The sequence below is a fragment of the Thunnus albacares genome, chromosome 20, assembly GCF_914725855.1.
Source record: "Thunnus albacares chromosome 20, fThuAlb1.1, whole genome shotgun sequence".
Taxonomy (NCBI): domain Eukaryota; kingdom Metazoa; phylum Chordata; class Actinopteri; order Scombriformes; family Scombridae; genus Thunnus; species Thunnus albacares.
The window spans coordinates 4,430,917-4,443,778 of NC_058125.1; the positions used below are offsets into that span (position 1 = coordinate 4,430,917).

At 39.5% G+C, this 12,862-nt stretch overlaps 2 protein-coding genes across 2 annotated transcripts; both read right to left on the reverse strand.

Annotated features, from left to right (window-relative positions):
- Positions 1-20: 20 nt before the first annotated feature.
- adprm (ADP-ribose/CDP-alcohol diphosphatase, manganese-dependent) lies at positions 21-6,591 on the reverse strand. The gene is made up of 3 exons (XM_044338812.1): positions 5,656-6,591; positions 3,615-3,737; positions 21-1,178 (listed from the first exon to the last, which is right to left on the reverse strand). The coding sequence occupies exons 1-3, from the start codon at positions 6,431-6,433 to the stop codon at positions 886-888; spliced, it is 1,194 nt and encodes a 397-aa protein (XP_044194747.1). The 5' UTR covers positions 6,434-6,591; the 3' UTR covers positions 21-885.
- A 2,237-nt stretch (positions 6,592-8,828) lies between these two features.
- rsph1 (radial spoke head component 1) lies at positions 8,829-12,497 on the reverse strand. Its single transcript, XM_044337924.1, has 8 exons — positions 12,331-12,497; positions 12,074-12,187; positions 11,605-11,710; positions 11,278-11,368; positions 10,794-10,929; positions 10,180-10,251; positions 9,319-9,427; positions 8,829-8,960 (listed from the first exon to the last, which is right to left on the reverse strand). Exons 1-8 carry the CDS (start codon positions 12,379-12,381, stop codon positions 8,914-8,916), a joined length of 726 nt encoding a protein of 241 aa, XP_044193859.1. The 5' UTR covers positions 12,382-12,497; the 3' UTR covers positions 8,829-8,913.
- Positions 12,498-12,862: the final 365 nt, after the last annotated feature.

Consider the following 12,862-nt stretch of genomic DNA (forward strand, 5'->3'; position numbering starts at 1 on the left):
TGATGCCAGAGACGTGAATGTGACCTGCTGACAAAGATTTTTATTGTTCATCTTAGTGTTTCACATTGTAAATCATACAGATTTGCACCTGAAAACTGGGTAATATATAAATATCGTGTATTGCAGTACACCACACTGATCATATTTACCACTACATTGTACAATGCATAGCTCAGCAAATGATGGTATAAGAAAGTCAGTTATGTGCAATATGCAACATGCAAAAAGGCAACAATTCCAATAGAAAATAAAATTCCTTAAAATATTTGCGTACAGATATGCAAACTTTATCATATAACCCCCAGTTTAAAACACAACCAGTGCATAAGATATATTTCACACTTTGTAAGGATTTTTTTTAAAAAGTAAAAACTTATAAGTGCCATAAATAACTTTGAGGTACAGTATGTGTTCAGCTGAGGTAAGTGGATATGATACCTTGCATCTAAGAAACACATAGCAGACAGAATGTGTGTCTGTGTTTTTGTAATAGCTGTCAGTATTTTATCTTTTAAGTATTCTCACCGTGGCCTTTAAATATAACGTCAGTTTTGGTAACATTATGCTCATTAGCATAACTGTATTCCTTGGGCTTGCTGACTACAGGGCTTGCTGTGGAGAAATTACAGACAGCCCTAAGCCATGCAATAAATGTGTGATGCAAGATAGTGTATATACGCATGTGCATTGTTCCTATTCTCATAAAGTGACTCGTGTAAAATTCCCTGACTTACTTAGAGAATGTAACAAACATCCCCTAAATTTTCCAGTCTGGAATATACCTCTCAAAATGCCAATATATTCCAGAAGTATTGCCAGCACAGCTAAAAAGCCCTTCAGTCATGAATCTTGTGTCATTTCCCTGTGATCTGTGTGATTCTGGCATCATGGGAACAGAAACTCTCTATCTGTGATCCTCCCCTTCCCTTTCAGGACCATCCTGTCCTCATACACGGAGACCGTGCCGAAGGCGTTGCTGTGTGGTGGAGTCTCAATCACCCCCTCTAACGTCAGGTGGTGCACTCCTGTGTCTTTATCCCGGTGGTATCCACCGTCATGGTCGTGTCCAGCCATGAAACACACCACGCTGAAGTGGGACCGTATGATGTCCAGGAGCTCATCGAAGTTCCAAGCCAGGCAGATGGGGTCCGTGGAGTGGGGATGGACGGGGAGGTGACCTGACCAAAGAAAAAAAGATTATCAGCAGTAATCATTTGACTCAGTCTTCTGTATCACATTGACAGATAGACTTCAGCAGCTGCTGTGTTTCTGGTATCTGGTGTAACAGCACTTGCAGGACAGAATTATTATATTTTATAGAGTGTAACTAATGATTACTTTGATTTTTGATCTACTGATTTGCTTTTTAAAACATGGCTAGTTCAGAAAACGTGTAAAGCTTGTAAAAGAAATTCCCATCACAAGTTCCCAGAGCCCAAAGTAGCTTCTTCAGGTTGCTCATTTTGTACGACCAACAGTCCAAAACCCATAGATATTACATTTACATTGATATGTCACAGAGAAAAGAAGCAAATCCTCAAATATAAGATGCTAACGTTTAGCATTTTTAGTCACTAGTGCAGCGCCCACTCATGTGCCTGTTGGGAACAGGCTGATTTCTCAGTCCAGGAGAGAACAGAGTCCTCCCCTGAACGCCTCTCATGCAGACTTGGTAGATGCTACAATTTACCCATGTTCCCTAAATATCTCACATGCAGACTAACAGTAGATGCTACAATTTACCAATAATCCCTTAACGCCTCACATGCAGAATATTGGGAGACTACAATTTTGAGCTGAGTTGAAGTTGATCAGATGAACTGCAGTGCCCGTTCAAAACGTGCCTAAGACATCCTGCACTATGTCTTGAACATACATGCAAAGTTCCACACGTGAGGAAAGGGAATAGAGCTCAACTCTTTAAACTTTTTCAATTTATTCTCTATGGTAGTTCTTATCACTACAGATGTAATCCCCCGTCTGACCACAATGTGGGTTGCAATGGCAGAGTGGCGCTGTCTGCATTTCGTTGACTCCACAATGTTGTTTATGAGGTATTTTTATGCATTTCTTGGGAAACGCTCATCCAAAACAACTGCACTTCCTTGGGTCCTCAGCAATACACCTGCCAAGTGTGAAGTCGATCAGATGAATGGTTGTTGAGATACGCAAAGGACACACATACATACAGAGAGTCCTTCCTTTAAAGTTAGATTCTAGCAGCAAGGCCCAAGGTATGGCCGTCAAGGGCTACAGCTAATGATTATTTTCATTATCGATTAATCTGTCGATTATTTTGTCGATTAAGCGACAAATGTCAGAAAATAGTGAAAATGCCCATCACAATGCCCTGAAGCCCAAGGTGATGTCTTCAGGTTGCTTGTTTTGTCCGACCAACAGTCTAAAATCCAAATATATTCAATTTACTACAATGTATGGCAAAGAAAAGCAGCAAATCTTCATAATAAAGTAGCTGGAAACAATTAATATTTTGCATTTTTGTTAAAAAAAGTAACATTAACTGATAAAAATAGTATGAAAACAACAATATGAAAATAGTTGCCGATTAATTTTCTGTTGATTTCAGCTCACGTTCCAGATATGAAAGGTAAACTGGCCAACTGGTACAGTATATTGGCTAATATTAGCTTATGGTAGAGACTGCAGTACAGAAACGCTGAAGACATGTTTAAGGTAATTTAGAAAACAATGTCGCCATTACAAAGTTTATGAAAAACTGATTTTTCAACTATAGAGTGAAAGTGTAATGGTGAATTCAGAGAGAATGCAAGGCAAATTTTCACCTTGCCTCATTCACATGTATTTGGTCACTGGTCAGTTTGTGTTCATTCACCCCAAACAGCCAAAATACCAACTCTACATTAGCTGTAAACTAGCTCTGTATGAAATTTTTATGTTATTTCTTGATGTAAAACAAATGAATAGCAACCAATATATCATTATGAAATATCGATATGGTATCAGTCTCAAAAATCCAGTACAGTATTGGTCTGGATATAAGGGACCATGGTTAATATTATAGACTTGTAGACTTGTTGCTTGATGAATTACTCAAATAATTAGCTGATTATCAACAATGTTGTGGATTAATTTTCTGTTGATCGACTTCTTAGTAAATCACCTCATAGTTTTAGCAATCATGATTTATGAGAGATTTTTCTAGGCTATAAACAAGTAACTATAGGCTACACATGTACGGAAAGCAAGTTCAAATACATGAAATACACATGAAAATGAGAATTAAGGTCAATATTTATTCTGTGCCAACTGACAGGAAGGTGTAGTGATAACTAAGGAAGCAGGTAAACTATGAATACTGCCACTGGTGAAGTGCCCTACTTCAGTGGTGGCATACTGCGGTCATGTTTGTGAAGCATCTTTTGCTTTTTGCCAAATGTTCTCTTCAGTAGTTAACTGTTGTTTTGACACTGTCATAATGTGAGTATGTTGTATGCCATGACTAGTTTTGAAAATGAATGTTGATAAATCATATCATTATGAAGTGCTATTGATTCATGAATAGATTGCTAAGCTGATGAGGGCCCATACCAAACAGCAAAATACAGTTTCTACCATAGACAGATGTTACTTACTGACAATAGTGACTTTTTCCCCTTTCTCATCAGCCGAGGACAGAACAGAGTCTAACCAGTCCAGCTGGTCCTTACTGAACCCACCATTGAACTTGGTAAACCTCTGCTCAAGGTTCCCACACACTGCAACAAGAACACAGAGCATGAAGGTCAGTTCATTTTTGAAAATTGAGAGGCCCATTGCCAATCTAAATCCATAGACTTTATGTGGAAATCTGGCTCTCTCAACAACTACTGCTGCTGATTGACAATGAGCAAAACATGAAGCTACTTCAGTAGAGCTGCTCAGGGAATGATGGTAAAAGACTGATTTGGCAGCTCCAGCTCTATGTGATGCATATGCAATTCTTTGTAAAGAATGTCATACATGCTTAGTATGACTCATAATGATGAACTGATTATCAAAATAGCTGGCGATTCATTTTCTATTGATTGGCTAATCAATTAAAAGTGCAGTTTTATCTGGATGGTGAAAAAGAAGTGAAATAGTACTTTTTTTTAATTTAATAAATAAAAACCATTCAATAAACATAAATAATCTTAAACTGCATTAGGCTTTTGATATCTAGTACTAGTTTTACAATTTTAAGTGGTGTAAAAACAAAACAGAGAATCTGCAGAAAAATAATATCCCTTATGTTTCCTTTAACTTTACATTTATAGCTAGAATACATAACTTCTGATAGACTAAATGACTAATTCTTCCCCTTACAAATGAAAAGTGTCATTCATTAGCAACAAATGCTCTCTTGCTCCATTCAATAAACTCAGAGGTTTTACAGCTGCAGGCTAACATGCCCTGGTATGACCACTAGCTTATGATGGCTACTGTTAGCAACCTTTGGACAGATATTGCTGTGTCACTGACATTATTCAGTCCGTCTACTGACTTTATTTATTTATCTTCTATACTTATGCTACTGGTACAGTATGTCTTAGCATTTATTATTATCTTGTAATTGTCACAAGTGTCCACAGGGGCTGCTGTTCTACAAAATTGTTACAAAGGTTGCTTTAACTTCTGAATTGAACCAAAATTCAGCTTCCTAATGGAAGAAAACCTACACTACTATACTACTAAATATAATACTGATTCCACCAATTGATACAGTGATATTACATTACATGTTATCAGTGGTGGAAGTACTCAGATCCCGTATTAAGTAAAAGTACAAACACAAAAATGTAAAAATATTCCATTACAAGTAAAACTCCTGCATGAAAAATCCTACTTAAGAAAAAGTACAGTAGTATTATGAGCTTGATGTAGTTAAAGTATTGCAGTAAAAGTAGTGGTTTGTTGCCTCTGACTGATATATTATTATATATGACATCATTATATTATTAATACTAAAGCATCAGTGTTAGAGCAGCATGTTACTGTTGTAGCTGCTGGAGGTGGAGCTAGTTTGAACTACTTTATATACAGTTAGCTAGTTTAGTCCAGTGGTTTCCAACCTAGGGGTCGGGCCCCTCTAAATGGGTCACCAGATAAATCTGAGGGGTCGTGAGATGATTAATGGGAGAGGAAAGAAGAAAAAACAAAGTTCTGATACACAAATCTGTTTTCAGTTTTTAGACTTCTTCTCCAAATATTGGATCATTTGAACATCTGTTAAAATGAAACCATGTGAGAAGTTTAAAGGGAAAAATCACTATTTGGTGGAGCTGTTAACAACTCATAGACATCTGAAATGTCACCCTGACTACCCACTGCTTTTTGTAAGACGTCAAAAGCCAAAAAGGTTGGAAACCACTGGTTTCATCTCTAACAATGTGTTGTATTTTAAAAGCTTGTTATATTTTCCATTGTGTCAAATCTTCATCTGAAAAGTAACTAAGGCTGTTAAATAAATGTAGTAGAGTAGAAAGTACAATGTTTCCCTCTGAAATGTAGTGGAGTGGAAGTATAAAGTAGCATCAAATGGAAATACTCAAGTAAACTACAAGTACCTCAAAATTGTACTTGAGTATAGTATTTGAGTAAATGTACTTAGTTACATTTACATCATAAAATATACTAGTGACATCTACAGCATACCTGGGGGACAGTTGAGGTCCTCGTTGTTGTTGTACTGTTTTATCAAATTCAAAGCAGTGTTGTACTGCTCACTGGACTCGTCTCTACCCAGCAGACTCACATCATAGGCATCCAGCACAACAAATCTAAACCCGTGGAACGGGCTGAAGTGGTAGGCATAGATGTCACCCCCAGCCTGGGCTCCACTGAAGCTCCTGTCGGTGTGTAGTGTGCTGTTGAGCTTTGAACGCAACAACGCGCTCCTACTGAAGTTATAAAACTCGTGGTTACCCCACACATGGTGGACTTCCACGGGGCTGGAGCTGAACTCTCTCAGCACGCTGTCCAGGGCCCGCTCAGAGGCGTCGTGGCCCTTGTTAAAACCATCGATAATGTCTCCCAGCTGGAGGATGAACTCTGGCCTGACAGCCGACTCGGACCAACTTTCCTGGGCATTTTTCAGTAGCTGAAGGCTGCTCCTGTAGTACCGCTTCCTCGTCCGGGAGTAATTGAAGCCGTCGTCGATATCTGCGTACTGAATGTCAGCTATCACGCCGAATGTAAACAGTGGCGTCTGCTGACAACAGTCGTCCATTCTCGGCGTTTGCGTTGAAATAATAACTGATGCTGGAGAGCGCCGACTGTATCTGAAGAGGGACCTATGTAGGAAACCTTCAACCGTCTCACATGATGACATCCAACCAGGCCGGTGCTGTTTGATGCGCTGTTTCACTTCCTCTATCGTCCTACACGATGAAGGTACTATTTGTGACAGGTAACGCGCAATAACTGCAATCATTTCCGGCTGTGTCCCTCAAAATAATACTGTCAGCAAACCTGACAGTGAAGATCAGAGATCATTAGAAAACATGGATATGATATAACAAAATGCCCGCCTATTCATGGTAACGCGATGTCCTCACCTGGCGCATGTGTAGAGAAGGTGTTTTTATTCTCTTCCTGTTTGTTTTTCTTCTTCTTATCGGTTTTAAGTGGCGGTTGGCGTCCAAAATGTTGCATTACCGCCATCTCCTGGATTTAACTAAAATCTCTACTGACTAAATAAAAAACCAATAACCCCTTCCCACCCATTTCCCACTCTGCTATAACTTCTCTATTTTTCAGGTGTTTGAGAGAAACTAAAAGCTTCTCTCAACAGCTGCTGCACACCCTCTCCAGAAACTCCCACAACACCCAGAAATGTCCTTGCAGCATCTACAATTATGTCAATTTTCTCAGATTTTCTTTGTACTCCAGTACATTAATTACCATTGCTAAAAAGGCCAAAAACTTCACCTCACAGACCACACTTTACTTGGATCTTGTCATACCTTGCCGATATTTGGATGAAAGAACGCCACCTTCAACTTAACCTCTCTAAGATCAAGCTCCTTGTCATCCTAGCCAGTCCTTTTATACAACAAAAGATCAGTATCCAGCTCAAATCCACCCGACTCATGCCCACACTTGGGTGTCATGATGGATGACCAACTAACCTTTAAGGTTCACATGGCCTCAATTGCTCGGTCATGTCGATTTGCCCTGTGCAACATCAGTAAGATCAGACCCTACCTGCTGAGCATGCAGCACAACTCCTGGTACAGGCTTTCGTAATATCATGCATTGACTTGTGCAACTCCTCATTAGCAACTCCTTATTAAAACCCTGACACTTGCTCACAAAACAGCAACTAAAACAGCTCCCGCCTACCTGAGCTCCCTTATTCAGGTCTACGCTCCCTACCCACTCACCACACTCCAACAATGAAAGGCACCTGGTACTGCCACCACAAGCTTTGGATAAAAGCGTCTGCTAAATGACATTATAAATTCTAACTGTAATTTAGCAAAATCACTCCTACATACAAACAAACTATGGCCAAACTTCCAACAGTTCTTACACTGCAAAGGTTTGGGAACATACTGCCTTACTGGGTACGAAATGTGATCCAAGAACACTCTATCAGGCATATAGTTGTCTGTCACCCCTTTACACTCTTTAAATCTCCTTGCATCCACTCTGCATGAGACTCTTTCAACAACACCTTTTATCAGAGCTTTCTTCCTGAGTGGAAAACGTGCCACTGGGTACATATCCATCCCAGAACCCAACCCAGGATTTTCAAGTCTCTGTATCTATACCCACTTCATTCTTAATCCATCTTGCTACGGTGTGCTTTTCTGACAAAGCTCCACATCCAACACACTCTTTCAATCCCTGAATCTTCATTCCAATCATGTAGGTTTCATTTTCATGTTCATTCTCACTATGACTTGATGATTCAACTTTCTTTTTCATTCTCTTCCCTTAGGCTCTCCCTCTTCTAACTTCAAAATTCTCATCTTCCATTTCCCTTGTTCCCTCTCCATTTTCTGACTCCATCCCTCTGTCCACCCTCTCTTCCTGTTTGGTTTCACATTTCATTTTGGTGTCGTAACAGTCATGCAAGTGCCTGAACATAGGTTCTTACTTACATGTTGACAAAGTAATGTCACACGGATCAAATTAAGTCAAAATAATCCCAAAGAAAAAACAAAATGGTAACAGAGGTCATTCCAAGTCTCCATAGACACAGAAATGTTGACATGTCACAATAGGAAAAGCACAGTGCTAAATTGTGAATTCTCTTTAGCAGCTTCAGTTTCAGGGTCCTGGTATTGTGCACACTCACCCACTGTCACACTGTCATGGCTTTCTGGGACACTCGAATGGAACAGAGCCATAATTAATGCTAACAGTAACATCTGTGATTTGGCTGTTGCAACCCCCCCTTTCACTAAGCTGCATTATAGTTAACCAAAAATGTCTTTTCAACTATGGCCACTAAGCAGCTTTAAAGGACTAATAGTAGTTTATAAATTAGTAACACTTGAGCTTTTTCTACTATGACAAGTCAAAATGTCTAGTGTGAAAATGCCTTTTTGTAGCACAGTAAATAAAAGTTTTCAAGAGCCCAACACAGAAGAAGAAAAAGAAGAATTAGAAGTGCCCCTGGAGCTGGTTCCTGGAAAAAAGCAAGTGGACCTTGAGTTATGATAATTTTGTCAAATTACTGTTTCCAAGGTCAGGAACTTTCATGTTCTAAACCATCAAATGTAGGAATGTGCTGCTAGTCTATAAGTGGCAGTGTCTCTTTTACACTGCACTATATGAAAACCATGAAATACACACATTTAAGAGATCCTATTCATACATTTACTGATTTATTCATTTTATTCTGCTTTTTAACCAACAGCTTAAAGATAAAGGATTGTGGCTTGATCACATCGGTCAGTCCAGTCAGTTGCCTGCCTCCTCCTCTGCTGAAGCCATTTCTGTTTCTGGGGCTGACAAAAGAAAGAACACAGACACACACACTTGAGTTCAGTGCAACAGATTTTGTGTATCATTCGACTTGTCTCACTGTCTGGCCTCTCCTAACCTCTGTATTTGAGGCATGTGACATTTGAATGAAAAATGAATGCAAAATCTGCAACAATAACAAACACTGAACTTCACCAGATTGGTATGACTTATGAAAAAGTGTGAGATTTATTTTTAAATGTTCAAAAAATTTGATGGAGTTTGGTTGATGGTCAGACGAACATTTCTTCGGTGGGTGGGGTTCTGCAGGGGGAGTTTGGATTTCTAAAATCTTTGCTATAGCACTGCCCCTGACAGTCATTTTGGGTTGATAAAGTTCACCTGAAGTCTCTTTAACTGGAGTGCACAGTGTCAGGCCAGTAATACACTTGGGAATCCACTTGAGAACGGTGGTGGAGGCCAGCTCACCCCACTCACCCTCAGCCCTGTCCTGCAAAGAGCAGATGAAGCGTTAGACACATATTAAAAAATGTAATATATTACTGTGACACTTTTGATCAAAATGTATGTAGAAGTGTGTTTCTTTTTTGTTGACGTTTTCAGCGTTTTAACCTCAGAGAAACACAAATCTTGAAAGTCCAGGCTCACTAAAGATTAAACTCACTGCAACTTGCATCACCACACACTGCTGAGTTACTGACATGCATATTCACTCAAGATAACCCATTACATCATGCACTTACAACAGGCAAGTGTGCACACTAGAAAATAATAATAATACTGCTAAGACTACTATCAACAATAGGATTTCAGTTTTGTGCATGAAAAGACATTCTCATAAGTGATGAAATCCAAGATCATCATGCAAGAGTCTGATGTGATCTATGCTTCTTGTAAAAGGCACAGCACCAGTAATTGTGTATAGAGGCAGTGCCAGCACCTCCTCTGCTTCTCCTAAGGCCCCAAAGTTGAGGTAACCTTCTCTGGAGCCCGGGTAGGGCGACCTCTGAGCTTTCATGTTTTTACCGTTTTCCTCAACAGCCGCCGGCTGCAGTTTTAGTCGAAGAGAGTTATGGTTATGTTGTGTCTCAATGCACTGTATCAATGTCATGTCATTCAGTGTGGCCCGACAAAGTTCCAGGTTCGGTGTTTGCACTATAGCAGTATTACAATATAATGAGGAAGTTAAATCCATTGACATAGTAAGTTGAAACAACAGGAAGTGTACTGATGTTCAATTACCTGCTCTGTTTGGTGGTATTCACCATGTTGCTCACACCCAATGTCAAACACATACTTCCCTGGACCAGACGGCTGCAAAATAAGAATGGGACATTTATTGGATGACAACATTACAAAGGACAACGATATAAAAGCTGCTATTATTATTATGTTTTTATTTTGACACCTACAGGTTCAAAGATATAATTGAGAAGAACTACATTGTAAGGCTGATCCTGTTTACAGGAAGTTCAGATAATAATCTAATTTTTTTTAAACTATTTTTGCTTGGCACAAATGAGTTTGGGCCCTGTTTTCAAATATCTTCAGGCTGTGCTGATCTTAGTCCTCTTGTATGTTTATGGGTCAAGATAAAGAAGAATAAAGAATTGCACAGTCGAGTAATTCTCTGTGGGCTCATCACTACACCTTTAACATTAAACATCGTTATTAAATCCATTGTTTACATAAAACTGTTGATGGGTATGGCTTTAAGATGCTTTTGGGAAACAAGGTCTGGGATAGTTAGACTGTCAAAGCCCTCTGCATACCCTTCAGTAAAATATTCTATATCTCCAGTAACCACCAGCCAAGCCAAGCCAAGCTTTTTTTATGGAATAAGTAACAGAACTTACATAATTGTTGACAAAGTTACTTTGGTATCTGTGGTTAGAGTGGATGTATTCTCCAGCTGACTCCATCTTGCCATTCACCCATGAGCCCTTGTACTTTGAGCCAGTGTCGTGGTAGAGGTAAATGCCCTGGCCATGCCTGGCAATCAGACAACACCAAGAACATGTCAACAGAGATATCAGTAATATAATATTCACATTTTCTGTGGTTATGGCCCAACTCTGGGTTTACACAACACAAAATCAGATTTACATTTTTCTACAGTTATTTCCTGACAGAATGTACATTGTCATGTCGTTTTCAGCATCTTTTGTTTTAGATAAGACACATGCGGTGTATTTGATTCAAATTAAGAAGGCACAGGAGAAGGAGAAGCGGCTCCTTAATTCCAAGATTTGACCCCAGCCAAGCAGAAGCTTCATTCAGAAATGAAACCTAAAAACATCTTATTGACATGAACTTGTGATTATGAAGCTGTACATATACCTCATGTGATGCAGCCACTGGCCGTCATATGTGTCTCCGTTGGGGTAAGTGTATACACCATGACCCTGTCTCAGGTCCTCAACCCATGACCCTGACAGACAAAGACAACATTAAGAGCCTGGTTTCTGAAGGTCTATGTTCAGACTCCAAGCGGGCCTACATATGCCTGATTTGCTTCCACACACACCAGCTGAAAGGGTTTAAGAACTTTCACAGGATTGTGAACATAAATTTTGATAGACATCCTGCCCGCATGCACACATATAAATGAAATGCAGAAGTTGGAAACAATCTCATCTCACTTTTTTTTAAATACTTTTATTATACCTTCATATTTGGACCCATCTGGATAGTAGAAGGTGCCTTGTCCATGTTTCATGTTCTGGTAATAGTCTCCCATATATCTTGCCCCATTCTTGAAGCGATATGTTCCCTATTAGACAGAACAGTCAAAGACAGTATATTAAATAAGTCAAAGAGGCCGTTCTTACCAGACAACATAAAGGCAACTTTTATTTCTATGGCAACTATAGAAAACACTATTTTCATCAGAAATTGACATATGGATAAAAAAAATGCATCATGCTTTTTTCTCGGCAAGCATGGACTGATTGATTGTGTGAATGTTTATAAATGGCAGAGAGGGCTGCAGAGACCACCTACTGTACAGGCAGCTTCATGAATATTATTTGAACATGTACTTTTTGTTTTATTTTACTTTTTTGAATGGGACTCGGTTTGGTCCCAGTGCTCTCAGTGTTCACTCAGCCCTATTGAGGCACTTCTACTATCATACCTGTCCATGTCTTTTGCCGTTCTTATACTGTCCCTGATAAACGTCTCCGTTGGGCAGAACAGCTTTACCGACTCCATGCCTCTCTCCTGCTTCATTCCTGTCTCCTTCATATTCCTGCGCCAGTCCAATAAACAAATGTTTGTATCCAAAGAGACAAAATAACACAGACCAGCATGTAGCCACATATACGCAACGCGCAGCCAGCTTACTCTAACATTGTAACAACAAACCGAGCGTTACATGTTATATTATCTCACCCCGAGTTTGCTGCGTTCATCGTCAAACTCATCAGAGCCTGCGTCCGACATTGTAATATGTGATGTGAAGTAGCGTGAGTCAGTCTGAAACGGAGGGGTAAAAACAGGTAAGATGCTAAATCAGCTCTGTGTGCTCTTGATAGTTTACGGTTGCCATGACAACCCTCAATCACACGTGACCAGCAGCCGGTTGAATGTAGTTGATGCGTCCCGTGTATCCGCTAATTACCGTATCTGCTTAGCCTATAATTCAACTTTTTTGAGTCTCAGAAAAACAAACTCGCTTCCAGCGTGGTGACAATGCATACTTGATTTTTTATGATAGGTTAGGATAGTTTTTTAAGCCTATGTAATCCTCTTAAAGCCCCAAAGTCAACACAGTTTTCATAGATTTTGACAGTATGTACCGATAAGAATATATATTTTTGAACAGGAGGCCTATGAACAGATAATCCACTCCAGCAAGCAGAAAAACCTTTGATGTAGCAATACAGCCTTTATTCCACTTTCACCGTTTATAATTCAACATATT